Source organism: Orbicella faveolata, unplaced genomic scaffold (genome assembly GCF_042242905.1).
Source record: "Orbicella faveolata isolate gen_17 unplaced genomic scaffold, um_ofav_v1 contig_24, whole genome shotgun sequence".
Lineage (NCBI taxonomy): Eukaryota > Metazoa > Cnidaria > Anthozoa > Scleractinia > Merulinidae > Orbicella > Orbicella faveolata.
This window is the reverse complement of record NW_028301552.1, coordinates 32106494-32128958: the sequence shown is the minus strand read 5'-3', so window position 1 is coordinate 32128958 and position 22465 is coordinate 32106494. Positions and strand designations below refer to the sequence as shown.

Here is a 22465-nt window from a genome sequence, read left to right as displayed (position 1 = left end):
TGATGTTGTCGTTATGTAAATATCATGTAAGTGATACCGCAAACTTGTTCCCAGTCTACCACGCCCGGTTGAATTTCCAAACAATGGCGGAAATGTAGGAGCGCGAAAATGCTTTGAGTTTTGCTTGTTTTCACGCAGTTATGGCGGCTGATGTGCTGCAACGTTTTCACCCAGACGTTGCAAAATTTGTAGAGGCCGTGCTTAATAATGGTGGCATGGGTGTCTGTGGCGAATTACCGAAAATCATCGAACCGAAAACAAGGTAGGCCAGTCCTTGGTCACAGAGTAGACATTAGCTCACACATTTAACATCGACAATGTGTTTCGAAGAAGCATTCTTTCAAAAGAGCACTTTTAAATCAGGATTCGTTCAACCAGTATTAATATAAACATTTAAGCATAATTTCGTTCAACTTGCGAGACTTCCTGAGTTTCAACCGAAAGTTTTGTCATAACAGTTTCTTGTTGAACATTTGTTTGACAGCTTGTCCTTTAACTACACTCGAGGTAACGTAAGATCTTGCGATCGATTCAAGGTGTTGATACCATATGCTGGTAGATCTTTAAAATGTAAGTGGACATTCATATCTTCTGTTTTGTGTAACTTTAACTGCATGAGTAATGAATTACACTATCATATATATTTTATATATTATTAAGTGATTTGTATTGTATGTGTTTATTTGATAAAATCAGGGATCATGTAGTGAATTTCAGACCTTAAGACTCCTGTATATCACTCCAATACACCTGTTACTCAGTGCCATGTGTATGAAGCCACAAAGACCTGGAAAGAGTGACCTGCATGAAAACCGACTTTCAATAGCTGATGTCACTTCCTCTCTAAATATTGTCTTTAAAGTGTCCATACGGCCCACAGGGTTTTTGTGGTTCAAACCAGAAAAAATGAATTCCAAGGCTTTTTTTGCCATGAAATCAAGCTTTAAATTTCCTGCTTTGGCCATGCCCAATGAAGTTGACCATGTAATGAAAGATTGGTGATGAATGACATCACTTCAGGAACATCTCAAAGCTTCATGTTTTTAATTTGCTTGCCTGAAAACTGCATTGTTTCACCAACTTCAGTTTTTTTGTTTTTTGTCGACGAAAACTCCTCACCACTTCTGAAACAACAGTGACCTGAACTAGCAGGATTTGGCAATTCCTGACTTAACGTCACAACCCATTCAGAAACCCAGACTCTTTTTTTTGCACTGACTCATGGTCAACTAGATTGGGCATGGCTGAAGCGGGAACTTTAAAACTAGATTTTAGGGCGTTAAAATGTTGGAATCCAATTTTTTTCGTAGAATACCTTTCTACACACTATAGAGATACCAAAACTACAAAAACCCTGTTGGCTGTATAGACACTTTAGGTGCCTCCTAGTGTAGGGAGAACTACATGTAACTAACTCTTCATATTGTAATTTATTTGTTTATTTATTTATTTATTTATTTATTTATTTTAGCTGTTTAAGGTTTTTTAATGACATTTTTTCTTTTATAACAGGGGAGGTGATCTTTAACCAAGCACAACCAGACTTTCCACCAGATTTTATTTTTGGATTACATGATCAGGATTTTGTTCCTAATATTACTGAAGTCAAGGTACTCCTCTGTATAAAATGTTTGCCACAATATTGTTAATAGTGTATTTTCATATTTTGTTTAGATTGGTAAATGTTGGCATGATCTGTTAGCAGTTCTTACAACAAGACAGAAGCTAAGGAAGGGCATGCACCTGCCACATCTGTATTTTATTAAATGTCTTTGGGTGATGTATTCCTCACAATATTTGGCTAGTTTATTGGGCTAAATTTAATTTCCAATAAATTGGTGCTGATTTGCTCTTCATAAGGCCAGTTATATTGGTGACAGGCCAGTCAATACTGAACTGTTAGCTAAAAAGTCAGTCACACTTGTGAGTTTTGTTGTACTGTATCTATAAAAAATGAGTTCCCTGCACACCTGTTTGTCATGTTACTGGTGTCACGTAACTGGTAACCAGGAGCGGAGATGGCGCAGTGGTGAGAGCGCTAACCTCCCCCCACTGTGCCATGGGTTTGAATCCAGCCTGTTGCCATATGTGGGTTGATTTGGTTGAGTTGGTTCTTGTCTTGCTCCGAGGGTTTTTCTCCGGGATTACCATTTTTTTCTCCCTCCACAAAAACCAACACTCCAAATTCCACTTCAACCTGGATAGAGAACCCACATGAAAACCAGCTAAGGCTGATGTGGCTTCCTCACTAAATTTTGTAACTTATAGGCATACCTGTAATTGGACACGTACACCACTCACCCATAATGTCTACTTTAATAGTGTTGTTCTTAACATTTCGTTACTGCTTGTAAATGATGTGGAAAATGCTACTGACTTTTGTGCTTGAATAAGGTTCCTAAACCCTTTTTTTTATCTCAAAATTTGATATTGATTTGATGTATAGTTACTGGATTGAGAAGAGGACTGTTCTTTTCAGAAAGTAATTTTGCTCGCAATTTCAAAATTGGTCATCTGATTTGAAACTACCCACCTGTACTCTCCAAAGTGTACCCTACTCAGTCTTATTACTGTTACAGGGTTTGAAAAACTTGAATTCCAGCTTGCCCTTGGACAAGTAGCACTTAAATTTTGCTTATCAGTTTTAGATTGTTCTTTTAGTGATTTAGTTGGCAGACGACTTGCCTGATCCCTTACCCATAGGGTAAGTGAGAACGAAACATTACTTGCCCACAAGGAAAATCTACTTGTCCTGGACGATCTGGACTGCACTTTTTTTGAGCCATGCATTACCAACAGGCACATTATTTCTGAACACATTTGTTTCCATTTGTCCTCAGTCTCTTGAGAATTGGGATGCTAGTGATCCACAGAGCCTGGTGATTCTGATCAATGAATTGGTCAGCCAGTACAAAGAGCACCAGAGAAAGCAAGTGGAACAAATACCAAGGATTCACTTTGAATATACCACACTTGCAGCTGATAATAATTACCCTGAATTTGAAGTACATGTTATCAGGGGTCAACAGGTAAGAGTAGGATCATTTGGTCAAACCACCTGCAAGCCCAGTCCCTGGGATGCCCTAACTTGCAAGCAAGCTCCTCTGAGTTATACATGCAAATGGCGAAGGGTGATTTGGCGAGTGATATGATCCGGCTGGGAGGAGTCTGGTGCAGAGGCGCTTTAGCATGCGTCAGTGAGTTATGATGCACACAGGAAGTTTGGAGAGAACAAAAGAAAGTGTCACAATTACACAGCTAAGAGCAACTCTAGCCTCTTGAGTTATCTCCAAACTTGCCAAGTTTACTGTAACTCAACAATATCATTAGCATCGCCAATGAAAATAAATTTCCCTCGCAAAGTAAAATTGACTTTGCACATGCCATGAGGGTGAATGTGTGCTTATGTGTATGTACACTTAATTAGACTCTGCAACTTTGCTATGTTATAATCCTAGTAATTTCATGCCACAGAAATAACATTCTTGTGCTGGGACAGTCTGTAACCTTTAACCAAGGGTCACCGGGAGATGTTCCACCCTGTTGAACCATCTAACATACAGTTTAAACAAATGCATTTATCAAAACTGAAAAGTGTTACTGAACACCTTTTTAGTAAGCATGTCACTTTGGTTTTGTCTCAGAATACAGACACTATTGTGAATTTCATGATCAAGCTTCCAGTTGACCTCAGTGAGGTGCCACCTTATATAATAAAGGTAAGAAAAATTTCTACATTATACGTATCTATTAGGGACATTTGTGTGCAAATTTTCCTTTTTGCCATGAACTGCCAAGCCCCACTATGGTGAAGTCCAGACTATGAGCTGTGAAAGTGGAATGCTGTTAAACTGTCACCAAGAGCTGTTTGGATGAAAACCATAAACGTCAGTGGAATCCTGATTTCTTGAACCCTCATTTTTTTAAACTTCCCGATAACTTGAACCAAAAGTCATTTCCCTCTCCTCAGTCAAACACTGTAATTTTACCCCCGATTTCTTGAACTATCTGGTTTTTCAAACCAATTTTCATTTCACTTGGATGCTTGAAAAATTGGGGTTTCACTGTATAACAAACTATAGTCTCAGAAACTGGAAAATTATAATACTTTCTTGGACAAACCACTCTGAAAACAGAGCCTCTTTTGTCATCCAATTTTTATGTAACGGGGTGGAGAAGCACATCAAAGAAAACTGTGTGACAAAAATAATAATTATGTGCAAGTTAATTATTATTAATGGCACATGCAGGCCATTGTCTTAGAGCTCTGAGTGGTTACTAAAGATTTTTCAGCTCTGAAACCTTACAAAAACTGTTTCAGTGTTTAAAACATTTAAAATGGCTGCAACAAAACAAGGCACATTGATAGTGGGCAAGATTGTTTTAAGTTCAAATGTCCTTTAAGTTTTTGTGAAGGCCCTCTGTGCTGAAGCAATCTTTGGTATTGGTAATTATCATTGTTAACATCATTTGTTGTTTTGTTGTAAGGATTGTCCTGGAGAGGATATGGCATGTTTGTTTGTAACTTATGCATCATTAAATGGAGAAAATGTCAAGCCAACGCTTCTTTTATCACCAAGAGTAGAAAGGTGAGTGTTTTTATTGTTGTTGCTCAACTTTGTCGAGATCAAGGGATCATCTGTTCAAATTTTGTTTACCTTGCAGGGCATTTGGTGGAGCTAGTAATCTTCGCATTCCCCACTGGGGAGGGGTGAATGGGTGTCTGTTGGAGTACCTCCCTCTTATTCAAGAACTTTTTGCACAAAAGGTTGGTTTATTTGAGGTTTGTAACACTTAACAAACAAGGTTGAGGATGAGATAAGGTGGCAGTGTAGCAAAGGTGCGTCTAGCAGTTACTATCAGTCTCACCTTACCCACTTGACCCACGGAATGTAAATGAATGACGTGTCAAGGATGGTCCCAGCTAGGGTTCATCACATCTTCAGTGTTGGACAAATATTGGTCGTTTTAGTCACTGGAAGATCTTTTCAGTTCTACATATCACAGTAAAGGCAACACTTGGCAAATATTACATGTAATGATGCAGAAACTTACCAAACTGCAGAAGGGCGGGGGGGGGGGGGGGGTCACTTGTGGTTGAATACAGCATTCCATGCAGCTATAGAAAGTTCAAACTGCTGAGTTAAGGCCCAGCCAGTTATTTTACTTCTCTCTGAAAATGCTTTATATTAATTTGGTTTGTAGGTTGAGCAAGTTTGCCAAATGTTTCAGAAAAGAAGAGAATACATAGCAGCTTTTCTGAGTGCATTTGGAAGGTAAGACTTTTATGTGCAAGTTGAAATACTCACTCCCATTACTGTTGGTTGTCCCTTTCTTTTACAGGATAGGATACTTTCTCATAAACAATATAATTATGCTCTTTACAGAATACACAATGTTTACAACTGCTGTATAAAATTTTAATTGTTAATTAGTTCAGTTTCCATCTTCCAGTTAACTATTCTTTCCCTCACACCTCTTTATAAGTTTAATACTTGCTTTTCTTTGTGCAGTTCTATTTTAGAGTACGATTCTGAAGGATTCATGAAGCTCTCCTTGCTATTCCAAGTTCAAGGGTTTTTCTGTATTGTTCATAGTAAGTGTGGCTGTTGTCGTAAGTGCACATGTAAACCATGAAAACCAAACTTAGTACTAGCGAAATAACGAAATGAAACAAACTGGAAGCGACAGCATGCAACTAACGTGTAATCGGTGCCAAGCGCGGGTAAACGTGTAATCGGTGCCAAACGTGGGAAAACGTGTAGTTGGTGCCAAGCGCGGGAAAAGGTGTAATTGGTACCTGTCAAGCGTGGGAAAACGTGTCATCGGTGCCAAGCGTGGGAAAACATATAATTGGTGCCTGCCAAGCGGGGGAAAACGTGTAATCGGTGCCAAGCGCGGGAAAATATGCAATTGGTTATCGCGGGAAAACGTGAAATCGGTGCCAAGCGCGGGAAACCTGTAATCGGTGCTAAGCGCAGAAAAAGGTGTAATCGGTGCCAAGCGCGGGAAAAGTGTAATAGATGCTTAGTGCAGGAAAGCTTTTGATTTTAATCCTGATTGGAATGGAGTGTTGGAAAACTGGAACCAACTTGAATTTTAATTCAGACAATTCAGTGACTAATCAAAACTCGAAATAAATTCGTGCAGACCAGGAAAACATATGTAAGTCACGATTAGTTTTGGTTTTACTTCTACTTGTAATTATTACAAGAGAAAGTGGTATGAGTTTTAAAACCAGTCCCTAAAGGGTAACAATGCAAAAACCAAAGTAGAGGTGAAAATTAACATTCAACAGCAAACACAAATCAACATTGTTTTTGGTTTAATTTTTCAGTTGAACTGGACAAGAATTTTCCTCATGAAGCCCCATTCTTTTACCTTCAGTCGATTTACCACGAGAAAAACAACCAACCATACGAGAAACTTGAGGCCGACTACCCGTACAGTCCGCGGTGGTCTGGGGATGAGATGGCTGAGAGAGCGAGGTATTCCCTCCGTTATCGTTTTGTTTCTGATTGGTGAATTGTACCTGATGCCCACTGGCAGGGCCTTGCTCTTGTTTGCTCGTTGTTTTCTTGGGCAAAATGCTTTGCTATCACAGTCTGTTACTCTGCACACTACCGGTGGAATGTGAAGATTCAGAGAGCGAGTGTTAAGATTCCAAGAGCGAGAACTTTTGATGTACTCGCGCTATGCCGCCGCCTCTGTTAGAATCGTGGGAGCGCGAAAATGAGAAATTACGCTTCTTTAGGCCGAGAAGTAACATTGTAAGGGGGAGGGGTGAAAAAGGGTGCTTTGTGTACTGAAACTAAAGTTGTTCAAAATAAGAAAAAAATAGTTTTACGAGTGATAAAACTGTGGGAAGCCATTGTCACCTCCAAATTGTATTTCTTTTTTTGCAGGTTATTCTTGATGGAAAAGATACCAGCTTTCAAGGAGGCCTCGTTGAATAACGCCAAATTCTGAAGCAATTTTCAGCTGTCACCATCGTCTTTGGTACAAGCAACAACATGCACAAGGAAATGGAAAATTCTCGTGTCGGAATATTGCTTGACTTTTCCAAAGGAATCTTTTATGTGCAGTTCCAAGATGAACTTATAGAATATAGTGTTAATGGCGTTCGAGGACAGAGGCTTGCTCTCGAATTAGCTACGTAGTTTTCAATCATGTGCTTAGGGCTATAGCTGTTTTTGGAGTCTATTGCATCAACCCAATCCCTTTTCCTTTCTGACCAATCGCGGTCCGCGCGCGTGCGGTCGGCCTTTTGGGATGTCACGCAACACTTTCCCCTTACTTAAGGGGGAGCGTTGCGTGACATCTCAAAAAACGTCCGCGGAGGAGTAGTCTGAATTTCAGCCGTCTCTTCCCTTTACCCCGCGGGGGGCGCGGGACACCCTCGGGGTAAAGGGAAGAGACGGCTGAAGTTCAGACTAGCGGAGGGGACTACCCGCGTGGGAAGCGAGGAAATCTTAAGAAGATACATTTTGCTTTGTTTTTAAGTAAAAAGGCTGAAGAACTTTTATTACACTTAAATGACAACTATAGAGATAAATGTGCACGCCCTTGAAGAAACATGCTTTTCAGCTGTAGTCAACAGAAGGTGAAATGTCTCTGGATTCACTTTATACCGTTATTAAGAAATAAAGACTCGACATCTTTTTAAGCTTCTTCAAAGGCGTGAAAATGGTTTATGATTAGTTAGCCTTGTAGCCTGTGAACAGGCTCTCTAGCCAAGGATGAGGCGAAAAGAGAGCGGGAGTAAAGGAGAGAAGCTGTCCCATCCTCCACCCCATTCCTCTCTCGACCACTTCACTCTTAGCCAGTTTCTTCTCTGCCCTTCTAACCGGAGCCAGTTTACACGCTATAAGCCTAGAATCTTTCAACGCTTGCTATCTGCCCGAAAAATTTTTTCCATCATTTTTTCTAGCGGAGCACGCAACGAGAGGCGTCAGTTACGAGGTTAGATTTGGCGCTGCACGTGGTCTGGGTTTAGCCGCGCGTTAACTGCCTTGTGGATATCGTTCAGAGGCCACGCATCTCTTCAAATTGTGGCATTTCATTGTTTTCCTGTTTCATGCACCTCTATCGGTTCATTGTTTCTGTTATTTCTATCGTTTTCTCAACCAATCCTGTTATGCCTTCTGAGAGGTGCGAGGCGCCTCATCTCATTAAATGGCGGGAAAACCGTCAACTCCAAGCGCACCGCGTCTCACGGTGGAGTGTGGCGTGGGGACGAGGAAGGCGCGTTGGCAAACGAAACATCTCTTTTTCAAAACACACACAACAGCGAGCCCTTAAATTAAACAAATGTTAAAACCGCGCTACATTGTCAAACTTGCCACCAGCTAGTAATTAGTTAATCCTAACTTGTTAAAAAAATACCTATCACGTTTGTAATAACGATTGACTTGAATACCTATCACCCTTGAAATCACACTTAATTAAAATGTCTATCACGCTTGTATAGAGCGGATTTCAACTGAGTGTCGTAAAACCAAAACCAAACCAGTTACTTACTGGAAGGTGGTGGAAGCGTGATCAAGGATACTGAAACAGTCATTGGAGCATGAAGAGCGGCATTGCTGAGAATTATGTAAGTGTTTGAAAATGTGAGAGGTCCTGTCACTGAACATGTGCTCACGTACGCGCGTGGAAAAATACGGGGTGGTTTTTTACAGCCCACACACAAAAACTTGTATACCACACCCACACGGATCCCACGAGGGATAGGATCTTTCACACCAAACATGTTGCCGATTTTAAAGGATGAGAAAACTAACTTAATATCAATGCTGTTACAATAATGTTTGGCTAGATCACGCTTCCACCACCTTCCAGCTTAAGATAAAAGAAGCTATTCATATTCAATGGGAAAAAACCTACACTAAATCATCAACTTTATCATGTTAATTTAAAACTTTCTTTGTAATACATGTTTTACAATGTCATGTTTCTTTTGTTCTTATAGTCAATTAGCATTTTGCGAACACCATATATTCAACTCTGTACTTTGTAATTTAAACTGAAGATGACGGAAGATTCTGTTGAATCATGTTTTTAAAAAACGGTGTGTTGTTTCTCAAAATTTTATCAAAGTAATTGCCTGTTTACTTTCGACACTCATTTGAAAATCGCTCTGTGCTTCTGTTGTAGTCACATTTGATTAAAATGCCAATCATGTTTGTAATCACACTTACTTAAAATGCCTATTACGCTTGTATAATCTTATGGTCACACTTAATTAAAATGTCTATCATTTGTATATGCGTATACTGTACTCGCATTTTAAAATGTCTATCACGTTTGAAATCAAACTTGATTAAAATACCTATCACGCTTGTAATCACACTTACTTAAAATGTCTATCACACTTGTATAATCTTAATTAAAATGCCAATCTCGGTTGGAATCACACTTAAGGTGGCTCCCTATAGTTTTACGATCGCACGCGCGCTGAGGACGAAAGCTCAAGTAATTTGCGCGCGCTCGAAGGAAAACGTCAGTGTTTTTGTACATTTTCTGACGTCAACATGAGCACAAAAAGCAAAACTGACTGTGAATTTTCTTGCGTTTCCTTCGGTGAAATTCCGTAAAATTTGGCAGATTGGTAGTAAATATTTTACTTCAGTCGGAGCTCGTTTTTCAGGGACATCTATAAGACCAGATTTTTGCAGCGGTAAAATGCATAAATTTGAAAAAATTGAAAAAACTGCCTTTACAAACCCAACTATTTTTGTGCTTAAAATTCGTATCCCGCTGGAAGCGATGTGTTGTAAAAATTTTGGAAGATTTCACCGAAGAAAATTCAAATTCAAGAAAATCACAAATAAAGCCACACAAACAGTAAAAAACACATTTGTTTGGACATTTATAATTCAAGACTAAAGCCCAAAATTTTAACGGAGATGATAGCAAAACACTATTTAAACATTCGTTATTACCTGTAATATGCTTACATTATAGTCACATTTGATTTAAGTCTATCAGGCTTGTAATTTGACTTGATTAAAATAACTATTCTAATTCAATACTAATGGTCAAAACCCTGCCAGAGTCACTAGAGAAATAGGTTCGCAGCAAAGTGTCCGAAATTACCAACAGACGTTGGTACAGTAATACCCCACTACTTTTTCTACTTAGTTGTGTTTTGTTTTGTTCTCTTAGATCTGGTATGATTAGTTTTGTCGGCGAAGTATCGCTTCAGTATCATTATTCTTTCCGGCAGTAATAAACCTAATGGAAATGGAGTGACCCTGTTTTATGCCTAATTTTGAGTCGTTCGGTTACCATCTCGCGATAACTCGAATCCTCACTGGAATTCAACTGTACCTATCAATACAACTAAATCAGAAAACAAGAAGTAATGCAAATAGGCCTTATTCACGATAACAGCCATGTTTATTTTTACATTATAATGCAAATCAGGCACGTGATTTCTGAGGGGGCAAACAAGCTAAAATCGGCAAATTTCAGCTGGTTCCTTATCATGTCTAATAATTTGTTTCATATCCATGCATTGGTTTCAGTATTGGGGTGAAAAGACTCCAAGTTTTACAGAATTTCGGCGATTTTATAAAAAGAAAACGGCTCGCGTAGTTAATAAGTCAAGTTATCAAGGAACTTTTTCATACTTAAATTAATAATAAAATCATTATTCCATAACTTGGTTCCCAAATGTGATTTTGGTGCAGGTACTTGACCATTTAGGCGAGCCGATTTTCAGAAAAATGGGAACCATTTCAATGTTTGCCCCCTGGCGGACAACGTGGCTAATTTGCATTATAATACGAAAACCATCATGGCGGCTATCGTGAATATGGGCTATTAAAAGTCTTGCTTATATAAATTATGTGTACTAATGAAATTGAAACGAACTATTGAGAACTATTGAGAACTATGACACGCTCATGTACCTGGACAGAGTTGCTATCGTTACGTTCCCAGCGACGTATAATTAATTAAATATCTATAGAACTGATTCTTTCCCCGGGGGGGGGGGGGACTCCCATATGAAAAGGACGGGGGTGCTCGTCGGAAATTTTACAAAGAACCCTAAGAGGTATCAAGATCCTGTTTTGTGGGCGTGGCTTGAAATTTTTTTCTCCCCTAAGAGGTACCAATTCTTACATAATGCATTATCTCCTGTCATATTTTTACGGCTCAATACCCTAAAAGGTACTGCAAAAAAAACCTCCCACTATGGTCCTTTTAAGGCTTAAAACTTCAAGAGGTACCAAAACCGCGTTTTTAATTCCTAAAAGGTACGACGAGCAAATCCGTCATTTTTAAAAGGGAGCCCCCCCCCCGGAATTCTTTCCCTTTTCATATGGAGACTTTCCATGTATGCACTTCTTGACTTTAAGTTTCAACGGACGTTCTGCGCGGAGCATCTGTCAATCAGAAAAAAAAGCACAGCTTAAGTAGTTACAGTAGATTATAAACCATATTAAGTAATTAGCCGATCTTAATTTCAAAGTTACGCCAAGTTACACTAATGTGAGTGACTATGTTTATACATTTGGTCTTTATCTTACGTTTAATCTTCAGACAGCAAACCTCCGGTTGCGACCACCTCTCGTAAGTGAACTGTTTTACAAAATGCCGAAAGTTTCCCAGTCAAATCACTATATTTTGAACCTCTTGTAAGCGACCGCGACCACTTTTCGAGCTAAAAGTTTGAAATTTTCTTTTGTTTTTAACCTCCCGTAAGCAACTACTTGACAGATAATAGAGAGGAAATAGGATAATGTGTTGTAACATTATCATTTTCCTGGGTAGTGCAAGAGACGGAAATTTCTCAATGGGAAGAACCGGTTTTTTTTTTTTCTCGAAATTGACTTTTCACATGAATAAAACGTCGTATCGGCATAGGCACATGGGATAAGTCTCTTCCTGAGTCACCATATTCCAATGGAGCAAAATTTTGACCCAATATAGTTTGAACTCTCGTAGGCGACCACCTCCCGTCAACAGCCACCTAGGCTTGACATTTTGGGTGGTCGCCTACGGGAGGTTCAACTGTATAATGAGGCAAAATTTTGACTCAGAAGACCACCTCCCGTAAACAGCCACCCAGGCTTGACATTTCGGGTGGCCGCTTACGTCAGGTTCAACTGTAGCCTATATTTTAATAGCATGTTATTCATACAATTATACAACAAAGTTTATCATAATCAGTATCGTCATTGCCGTAAACGAAGAAAAACCCTGGCCTTACAACAAGGAAAGTGCAAAGAAAAAAAAAACAAAACAAAAAACAACAACAACATAACAAATCAAAACAAAACACAAAGAAGAACAAAAAGCGGATCACGGATGGTCACAACTGAGCAACATTTGAAGCTGTCAGATCAACAGATTAAAAAAAATCAAGTTTAAATCGATTTGCTGACCTGGTCGCCTGAAGAAAGCGTGACATGCTGTTAATTGACATTAAATAATTTCTGACTTCCCAAGAATGGCGTGACAGAAGCATAAACTATAGAGCTCTCTATACGCGTGTGAAAAATAAAACTGGGAGAAGAAATATTTTGTTTCCTCTCCTACGGCAAATTTGGTGATAACCTAATGAATTCCAGAGGAAAACAATGGTCAGGTAGGATTTCTGCTGTCTGGAAAACAGTGGGCTTCCAGGAACCATTTCTGCTGTTTGTCGGTGTCCAAGTGACCCGTATTCAACCAGAGCGCAGGAAAAAACGACGCGGCTGCCGCAAAAATTGCTTTCAGGCTGAACAAGCTGGGTTGTCGCATTTCACACAAACAAAATGAACAAAACAAAAAAAACTTCCTCTGCTTTTATGGAGATCTGCAAAATAGGCTCGCTAACAACATGTAAAGGTAAGGTAAACAAAGAAGTCTCCACATAAGTGGCAATGGGAAGGAACAGTGTACGGAGAACATGAAACGCCGCTCCCTGTTACTAAGCCTTCGAGGAAGAGACACATTACAAGCTTGTAGTGAATTAACAAGCTCTCACCAAGATAATTGAAAACAACGAGCTTTCTCACAAGTGAGCTAACGTTTCTGCACTCTCGCCGGGAAAAGAAGCAGAACCCACTGATTACAGGGTAAGCAAACAAACCAATCTTAATATTCAGTTTTTGATTGTTGCAAAACGCGACTTTCCTTGCACTAAACCTTACGTAAGACACGAGAAGAAGTTTCACACAAGCCGGTGTTTATTAAACACAGCAAATTATCTGTAATATACAGTGTGCGATGATCAGAATAAATGATAAGAAAGCACTAGTTCTGACAGAATAGAACCTTCAACAGGCTTTTTTCAGCTGTTAAGTAGCGAAAACCTATTGCCACGGCCGGAAAGAGACCCTCAAAATTAATAAAACGGCCAAGTTTGAGAGCCCGTTTTGGCAAACTTGCGAAATAATTTTAAAGTCAGAAAATTTTACAAACGTCCGTATAACACAGCCTTGTGCCCCCCAAGCGGCCATGATTCATGATTTTAGAAGAAACGACGACTGTATGGTGCTCTTTTCAGCAGTATCAACATAATTTGCTTCCTGAACAATATCAAAAGTTGATAATAGAAAGAAATAACAGTACAAGGGCTTATTAAACTGGGCTACATCAGTTCTTAGTGTTACTTAGATATATAAAAATTAATAGATTTATTACTCTAAAAATCGTAGAAAAATCCACGCCAACAAGTTAAAATTTGTTGGCTGGCTGTTAAGGAGTATCTAGCTTTATACAATGACAATCTTAATCAACGAAAGTTATTAGAAATGATATCTGTAGTAGTTAAAGTGTGACAGGGTCAGCAGTAGCTGATGGGGGGGGGGGGGGAGGCAAGGCACAGAAAGTCAGTTAGTTTACTTTTCTTAGCAGAACATAAATCATTATACATGATGCACTCAAAATGGCGTGGCTTAAACTTAAACAATCAATCTGACAGAAGGACAAAAGCAATCAAAATGGACCAATCAAAACTCAAAGAAAATACATTGTACTTGTAGGTGCCACGCCTGGGGGGGACTCCTATAGGTTGGGGATGCTTGTCATCTCACTTAGGGGTGTAAAGCAAGGATTTTCATCTCCCTTAAGGCCACTATTTTTAGCTGTGTCAAAGTACTTTTTAGGGTGCATTCAAAAGGGTAACATTTGAAAAACGCTCTCATTTTTGTTTTCCACTCGATTTACACCAGTCTCTTGAGTCTGGTCTACTAGCACAGGCTCCTTTCTGGGTACTCAAGCCTATTCCATTATAAGTGGTATCAGGAGCCCATGGGATTATGGACTCCTGGTGGTAACTTTTAGGAGTCAAAAAAGCTCAAACCACACCCATATTGGTCTCCTTTAGGGGTTTGATTCAAATTTTCCAACAAGCATCCCTGACCTTTTCAGATGAGAGTCCAACTTCCCAGGGTGGCATAAAATATGGGAAAACCCAAGTAAGCAAGTCACGATTAGTTTTGGTTGAACTTTGCATTGGTTGAGAAAGTGGCCTGCATTTTTTTTACACTAATTACCAAGTATAGAAATTTAAAACCAATGCAAGCATGTATTATTTTCCGTACTTAATTAAAGAGCGGTCTAACTAGAGAAGTTAAACTTAATTCAGTTGTATAGGAAAAAAAGTCATTTTCTCACAAACGGGCAAGACAGCTTTATAAGCCAACCATTCTGCTTTGAATTTATCCTTAAGTTTTCAAAAGAAAACAAGGCTGGCCATGTTGACTGATGACAGTGATTATAATCAAGCTGTAGTCCAGTACTTGTCAGGTTAATTTCATCGGAAATCAGCAGTAGTATGGTGTAAGTAAAGTAATGACAATGTCAGTGGGCCAGGAAAATTGAACTGGAAGTATAATACTAACAGTTTTAGGTGGCCATTTACTACAAAATTATTTAATTTAGTTATTTTTCATTTAGTCATTTTGAAAACAGAAATTGCCATTTGGAGAGAGAAACTTTGTCATGAAGAGGGCTTCTGGTTTTGACTCAACTAGTGAGGAAATGAAGCCAAATAAAACGCAATTAACATTTTCATTTTTGATTGAATCATTTTCAAAGCTGAAAATTGTCATTTGGAGAGAGAATTAATTAGTAAACTTTAGACTTCATACCTAAATGATCAAGTCATATATGTACCTTGTCGGTCATAAGGGCACACATAACACACATTCATACAGCAATAAATATAAATTAATATTAAATTATCACTTAACTTGCAATATCCATAACTGAGAGGTAATTAGCTTATACATAGGAGACACTAGCATACTCATTGTCATATTTGTCTCTCAGTTTTGATTTATCCATTGTCCTCTCTTCCACTATTTCATAACTGTCTTCCTTACCTGCATCATCTATCTGCATCATTATCTTCTCTGTGCTTCCCCCACCAGCTCCATTAGCTGCATCTCTACTTTTCCAGTACATCCTCTCCACCCAGGAGTAGATCTCTACCTTGCGGGTCACATATATCAACAGGTATGCACTCATCAAAAGTGCAAATGAAGACAGCATATGCCAGATGTCGTGGTAGTCAAAGAAGTCCCACAAGACACATTCTGCATTCAAAGTACGGGAAAAGCTTGGTGCTGCAACCTTGCGAGTGGTGGATTTTATCTTGAAGAAGTACATGGCAAACACCCAGAAGATGAAGGTGGCAATCATAAACAGCACACGATGCCAGTTTCTCCAAAAGGCTGCCCAGACTAACCTTGGGTTGCAAAGTTGTTTTATCCCACCACAACAATGTCCATTCCCACTTCTGTGCCTCTTGAAAGACAATGCTACGTCAAAACTCATCAAACCAAGAATGGTCAGTGCTACGGCAGCCACACAAGAAAACAGGAAAAACTGTGACCAGTCATTTTTCTGTTTGAAACCTATGATGAGCAGGCAAAGAGGAAATACGATAATCCAGGTCCACTTCACTACAGCCTCTAGTGACCAGCAATCTTCATTAGTACCAAAATTTTTCCACCTGCAAGGAACCCCAATCTTCTGGAAAGTCCAGATGTACAAAGCAATCAACCAAATAACCAGGGCAATCCAGTAGGCCACTTCAAAGAAATGTGTTAGACCATCAGTATCCCGCACAGAACCCACATAGTTAAACACCAGCAGTGGCGCCACAAAGAATAAGAAATACTTTGGGGCCTGAACAGTTGTTTTACTGGGATCTTTTTGTTCCTTTTCCTCTGCATCCATGAGAGCCTCGCTATTTACTCGGCAGTTGAAAAGTGCAACCACAACTAACCCCGAGATGATGAACATAAAGGCAGAGTCAAACTGGAATGTGAGACGGGAAGGACACAGATGGTACATGGCTGAAAACAGGCCTTCAAAGACCAATGCCCAGGCAAGGGCATAAGCCACTGAGTAATCATATGGCCTGAACCGTTTATGGTCTGCAGAGAGAACATACTTTCTTTGTGATCCGTTTACCTCAAGTGCAATTGCTTCCCTGAAGGAGAATGACAGAGCAAGGAAAATACCATGAATAACATAAGGAACATTGCTCAGCATGAAGTTGGAAGGCATGTCAGCAACGGCAATTGGTCTGTAACAAAGTTCATTGTAGTAGCACAGGTCACGATTGCCTCCTTGTATCATGCTGGACCAGCGTGCAATTACAAACTGGGCTGAACCAACCATGAAACTTATGGCCAGTACTCCAGTTAAGTAAGGGTAGGTCTTTAAACCTTTGCAAAACCATGATATACCGATGACTTCCAGCCATCTTTTTGTGGGGAATGTCTTTCGAGGTATTGGCTTTGGAACAAAGTCCGCAATTCCTTTACTTGGTGCTCTGGCCCTCGGCATTTCATCTGAGTTCTCCAAGTGAAAGGGAACTGAACACTCATCAAAGTCGGAATTCAGGAAGAAATGAGCAAAAGCACTGATTGCAATACCACCAAATATAGCAATAAGGCACATGTAACCAGCTGGAAGAGCTTTACCAATGGTGTCATACTTATACCCTTGTGTTATGGTAACTTTCACAGTCTTCTCAAAGGCACTTTCTTTGTCAACTTTTTTGCTACGTAATCCAATGTACCACCGCCCTGTTGTAATTTTGGGTCTAGAATACTGTGACAATGTGATCCTGCCTGACCTTGAGAAAGTAAGCTGAATAGTCTGATTTTCTGCACCAGCATTGTTCTCAGAGAGTCCTTGGCTTTGTTCTGCAGAACAACTTTGTGATACCACCAGGAGACATTCCATTTCAGATTCTTCCGAAGACACTGTAATTTGAAGTAAGCTGAAGAGCTGTTCCTCTTGAATGTCGAATGCCCTGACCCTAGCCAAGCCATCAGCTCGAACAGAAAATTCTGCTGTTTCACCAGAAGGTAAAACAGAGTTATCCAACTCAACTTCTACTGCAAACAAGTCATTGGCAGGTGCACCAAAGAATAGGAAATCTACGTCATGCTCAGTTGTTTTTCCAGAATCAATACTAGGACAAGCGTGAAATGTGTACTTTTGCATATTTTGCAGGTCACGAGACTGCGCTACACCCACAAACTGAATTCTAAGGTTTTCAAGAACCATGGAGTACAGAGTACTTAAGTTGCTTGAAGCATTGAATCCTCCCACAGACACACGAACGATGGCTGAATCACTGTGATGTCTAACATGACAGTTCCGGGCATTGCTAAACTGTGAAGTCAAAGAGCCATTCACTTTAACTGTAGTTTCTGTCAAGTAATAGGAATCACCAAAGTCACATTGAACCTGGAAAGATGATTGGTTGGCAGCTGCGGAAAAACTTCCAAGAGTAATCAGCATCAAGCAAAATTGGCCAAGAAATTGATAGATACCCATTGTCCTGGAAAACAAATAGAAGAGAAAATTTAAAACCAGAAGTGTCTAGGCTATGTAAAGTAAGTAACTTCAATTTGCGTGTCAAATGCATCTAGCGTGTCATAGACCTGCAGTGTAACTGGGGACACTTATAGACATAACTAAAAAATTACAGCAGCCACTACACAGTTAATAAAAAAAAATATGCTTACCGAATACTTTACATACCAAAAATTGTTAAAAAGACATACACTAGCTACTAGATAGTTACTAAGAATACTTGAAGTTAAAGTTTCAATATTATTGGTGTTTGTGAAAAAGGAGAGAAAAAAGGCAGATACTTAACTACCAGACCACGAACTTTTAATAAATGATTTGTAATTGTCATAAAATTTCCAGCTATCATTGCAAATGTTCGCACAAATGTGAAACTGATTTTGCTATACCATGCATTCTACTTTTCCTGCATTGAGATCGATGCTCATGTACAATAAATGCTTTGAAAATTTACTTGTTTCATATTTAAACATCATGTGAAGGGGGGAGGGGCACTTTTATAGTGATAAAATGTAACTGATGTTTGTCCGGCCAAAAATGGGATATGTCCGAGCAAAAATAGGTTTGATTGGACAATTTGACCAGCGCCACCCAGGAAATTATTTGAAGCCCTGCTAGGTCAGTCTTAACAATGTTTCTTTTAAAGACGACAAGGGACGGTTGCTTGACTATTTAAATTTATTATATGGCCAGCTCCATGAGTGGGCAAGATAAACCAAATCCTGCACTGTGATTAGCTACCCGAGCGGGCAAAAAAAGAACTTGGCCAATATCCAGCCATCTTGACCTCACGCTTGGTCAATATCCCATATATATATTCAACCCTTTATCAGGAATATTGCTCAAAAACCCAGCAATGAGAAGGAAGAAGGGAGATAATTGGTCAATAAGTTGCTTACGTTGTAGAAATCAATATATAAGTTATAACAGTTTTCAATTGAGTCAAAGCAGCCACCACACTTCACAAATCACCTAATGCCTTGTGTACCTAAACAAACTTGCTACTTTGTGGATGAATCAAATCAAAATGTGCACAGTGTTAACATACTAACAAATATTTCACCAAATTACTACATTACTGGCTTTAGTTTAGTATTTCATTGATTGACAATGGGAGATTCCTTTTTTTCATCCGCACTGACCCTTGTGGAGGGAGAAATTCACACACCAAATTTTTTTGCTGTCCACATCTTTGAAGTTTGCCTGCAAAGACAATCGAACCCAATCAAACTAAATTATGATTTTGATTACCATATGTTTGATTGAGTTCAGCTAGTTGCTGAACACAGTTGAACACAATCTAATGGATTGAGTTTGATTGGGTTCTATTTTACAAATCAAACTCACACAGAGCTTGGTGTTTGATTTTGTTCGATTGCTGAACTCAGTCGAACTCAATCGATGGTTTGGGTTGGATTGAGTTTGACTGAGTTCGATTTCCAAATGTTCAATTGACTTTGCCAGGAGGTTCGTGTCCGAGGGATTCGAAATTTTGTAGGCTTTGAAAAGTATTCTGAAAGGCCTTATGGTATGGGTTATACTCCATAGGAGGGGTCGGGGTGTGAATAAAAAGTGGAATGTCCCAATGTGGCACAACTTTTTCAAAGCCTTTCATAGAGTAATAAAGCAAATTCAAAGCAGCCAATGATTTCCCTACATCCTGACTCTCTATGCCAGTTCAGATAACAAAAGAAAAACTCTTTTTTTTGTTCATGTAGCAGACCAGAAAGGAAAGCACATAAACTTTGTCCTTTAAATCTCTTAAGCTTATTGAAATAGACTAACTTTAGACTTTGTATCACCTGATGACTTTGATGGTGTCGAAATTATTTTGAAAGAGCTATAAATAAGAACTGCTGATTATTAAAATCCGAGATGTGTGTCATGCAAAAGGAAAACCATTGCTAATGTTATACAAACCATGCCCTAAAGTATTTGGGTTAATTTACATTTTTTGTCACCTTTTTTTATGCTTGTCATTTACAGTGGGAGATTTAGTGGGGGCCCAGGGGGCCTCCCCCTTATTTTGGGTAAAACAAGAGACAAAACACAGAAGGAAGAAAAGCCAGCAGGGCAAGAAAAACAACCCCCCCCTTGCCCCCCCCCCCTCCCCTCCACTAGCTCAAGGTCTGGATCCACCACTGATTTAATATACAGATTAGCAAAATAAAAACGTTCTTAACTGACTCTTAGCCTGAGGAATGTTCTTAATACATTCTTTAAATTTTGGTTAATCTCAGCCTCAACGTTCTTATAAAAAAGGTTCTTACAGAAAAAGAGTGAAGAGTGTATAAGGCTATGCACATTATTTAATTATTGATCATATATTGTACGCTATAAACTGGTTCATTTTATTGTTTTTGATCGTTATCAGACGACAATGAACTCTGAATGAATGTCTGGAATGCAGCTGTTGTATTGTTTAATTTAATTATAATTAAAAACAAAATATTTGCCTAAGGCTAAAGACGATTTTAGCACGAATTAAAATCAGTTTAAATACAAGTCTTTGGGTGGGAATATTTACGGTCGGTTCTAGGAGGTAGAGATACGAGAGAGATCTTAATGAAAATGCTTTATCCTGCCTCTACAGGGTATTGCTTGTTATCTGTTCGCTTTTTAGCGATGTTAATTTTGCAAGTTATCGCTTCCTCGGTTTTCCGCCTTCGCTCGGAGGTGACGTTTTACAGCTTTACGTCGTCAAGAAGATTGCAGCGTACACATCTTATGTAGGAAAGATTCGAAGCAACGCTGCCAGCAACGTATTTTTAACTTGGCATAAATACATACGACTTAAACTGGCTTAAAGTTCGACAACATCTCATTCAATGGGAATGGCAACTATTGTTATATAACTCGTTCTTCAAAGCAAACCGACACATGTAACTGAAGTGGCCGGGTATTCTGCAATTGCCCCACAAATAGTTCACTTACAAGCACTCAAAAGCTCTCTGGTGATATCGAAGGATCTGCTTGCCGCTTCTCACTTCTGGAAAAATACTGAATCCAATTTAGCTAGGTAATCGACTTGTGGTACTACATGTACGTCAACAGCGTCTGACAATGTCATCCGTCAAGCGTAACTAACCGACGCTCCTTAGGTGAGTTTGTGTTGGCTATGCGCTACTTTGTAGCAGGTTGTCATGCAACACTTTTTACGGAGCACGATGGGTAAACGCATTCTCGTCCCCAGAGCCACTCGTTATAGCCTTTCTCTCTCCTCCCCGGCCCTGGCCGAGTAGGAAGACTGATTGCCGACTCATGCTTTTATGAGTTTGAGATTTCAATCTGTATTAGGTGTAGATTTTGCCCTTTTGTAACCTTACATTGGCCCTAGAAAGGCTTCTGGACTGAAATACGGAATAATTTTCAACTAGAGCGTGCAATAAGTTAGGTTTTGATTTGTAAGAAGGATATGACAGTGTGTATTAAATGGCCAAAAGAGTTTTTGCATGAGCAACCGCTCATACCGGTGATATTATCGTGCCCGTCTCTTTTTTAATTCCCTCTCAAGCTCTCTAACAATCAGGACACTCCTGGGTCCTAGATCCTGCAGGAATGGCATTGAAGCCGCTCTCATTTCGATGACTTTTATTTGATACCCTTCTTTTGGATGTATACGGTATATCAAGAATAAACTCAAAGAAAGTAGGGTACGTGATCTCATAAAAGACATAAAAGTCAAGCTAAGTCAAGAACGTATAGCTAGGGGGGTCCTGGGATGCCCGTGGCCCCCCTTTTGTAAGCCTTTTTAAGCAAACAACCTACAACAGGTGTTGAAAACGCCTTGACAAATCTGGTGAGTACCCTCACTTGGACACAGTGTGACTCCCCCTTTGAATAATCCTGGCCACGGCCCTGATAGCCTGCAGAGCAGGCGAGATTTTTTCGAGCGAGCGCTCACATCGTAAAAAGTTTAGCCGCCATCTTGAATTTTTCATGCAGTGGAAGACTGGGGAGAGAAAGAAAGTTTTACCAAGGGGGTGAATGATAGGCAAAAGGAAGGATAGGGGAGGGGTGGAGCGAAGAAAATCTCGCCTGCCAGAGGTCATTGTTCTTTTAGGAAACTCCGTTCGCCCACGAACGGAGTTTCTGATTGGTGCGGCTTGACCCTGCCTGTCAATTGTCTGTCAGTCAGTTTCGTTTCGTTCGTGCAGGTAAGAAACATGGCAAACTCTGTCGAAAGTGATGTTGTTAGTTTCTATTCCGCCCTCGAGGAATCTCTCAAGCGTTTATGTGAACTTGGAATGTCTCGCGAATTACGAACGGAGCAAAAAGATGCAATTTCCACACTGGTATCCGGAAAAGATCTGTTGGCAGTGCTACCCACTGGCTTTGGGAAAAGCTTAATATTTACGTAAAATGGGGTTGACTAGCCTACACGACTTCTACGGTTCGTGACATTTGCACATTTGCCGTTCTCTGTTCGGTCACTCGACCTTTGTTGTCGCTTCACTCGTGTTCATGAAGGGCACTTCATGTTGTGTAATAAGGAGGAATTTTAAGCGGAGTTGAGCGGAGTTTAGATCGTGCTATGGCAAATTTTTATAAGTCAAAGGTCTGCATGGTTTGCGCTGTTATCTGCATGTCGACATCGTTGAGTTTGACACCTCTGTAATTTGCCATGTGT

General features: G+C 39.7%; 2 protein-coding genes across 4 annotated transcripts; one reads left to right on the top strand and one right to left on the bottom strand.

Annotated features, from left to right (window-relative positions):
* Window positions 1-52: 52 nt before the first annotated feature.
* LOC110046062 (BRISC and BRCA1-A complex member 2-like) lies at window positions 53-7677 on the top strand. The gene is made up of 11 exons (XM_020751731.2): window positions 53-262; window positions 485-570; window positions 1513-1610; window positions 2841-3029; window positions 3645-3719; window positions 4489-4589; window positions 4666-4768; window positions 5206-5276; window positions 5514-5596; window positions 6338-6488; window positions 6906-7677. The coding sequence occupies exons 1-11, from the start codon at window positions 141-143 to the stop codon at window positions 6967-6969; spliced, it is 1143 nt and encodes a 380-aa protein (XP_020607390.1). The 5' UTR covers window positions 53-140; the 3' UTR covers window positions 6970-7677.
* On the bottom strand, window positions 7486-20981 carry LOC110046076 (uncharacterized). Of its 3 annotated transcripts, none has more exons than XM_020751747.2 (3): window positions 20770-20981; window positions 15324-17803; window positions 7486-11393 (listed from the first exon to the last, which is right to left on the bottom strand). In XM_020751747.2, exons 2-3 carry the CDS (start codon window positions 17797-17799, stop codon window positions 11362-11364), a joined length of 2508 nt encoding a protein of 835 aa, XP_020607406.2. In that variant the 5' UTR covers window positions 17800-17803; window positions 20770-20981; the 3' UTR covers window positions 7486-11361. The 3 variants fall into 3 exon arrangements, with proteins under 3 accessions (XP_020607406.2, XP_020607405.2, XP_020607404.2); XM_020751746.2 differs by lacking the exon at window positions 7486-11393 and adding an exon at window positions 18978-19038 and having other exon boundaries at window positions 11686-17803; XM_020751745.2 differs by lacking the exon at window positions 7486-11393 and having other exon boundaries at window positions 11686-17803.
* Window positions 20982-22465: the final 1484 nt, after the last annotated feature.

Coding starts and splice junctions, on each gene's coding strand:
- LOC110046062 (XM_020751731.2), top strand. CDS start 141: ATGGCGGCTGATGTGCTGCAACGTTTTCACCCAGACGTTGCAAAATTT. Junction 263..484: donor ATCATCGAACCGAAAACAAG/GTAGGCCAGTCC, acceptor TTTGTTTGACAG/CTTGTCCTTTAACTACACTC. Junction 4,769..5,205: donor AAGAACTTTTTGCACAAAAG/GTTGGTTTATTT, acceptor TTTGGTTTGTAG/GTTGAGCAAGTTTGCCAAAT.
- LOC110046076 (XM_020751746.2), bottom strand. CDS start 17,799: ATGGGTATCTATCAATTTCTTGGCCAATTTTGCTTGATGCTGATTACT.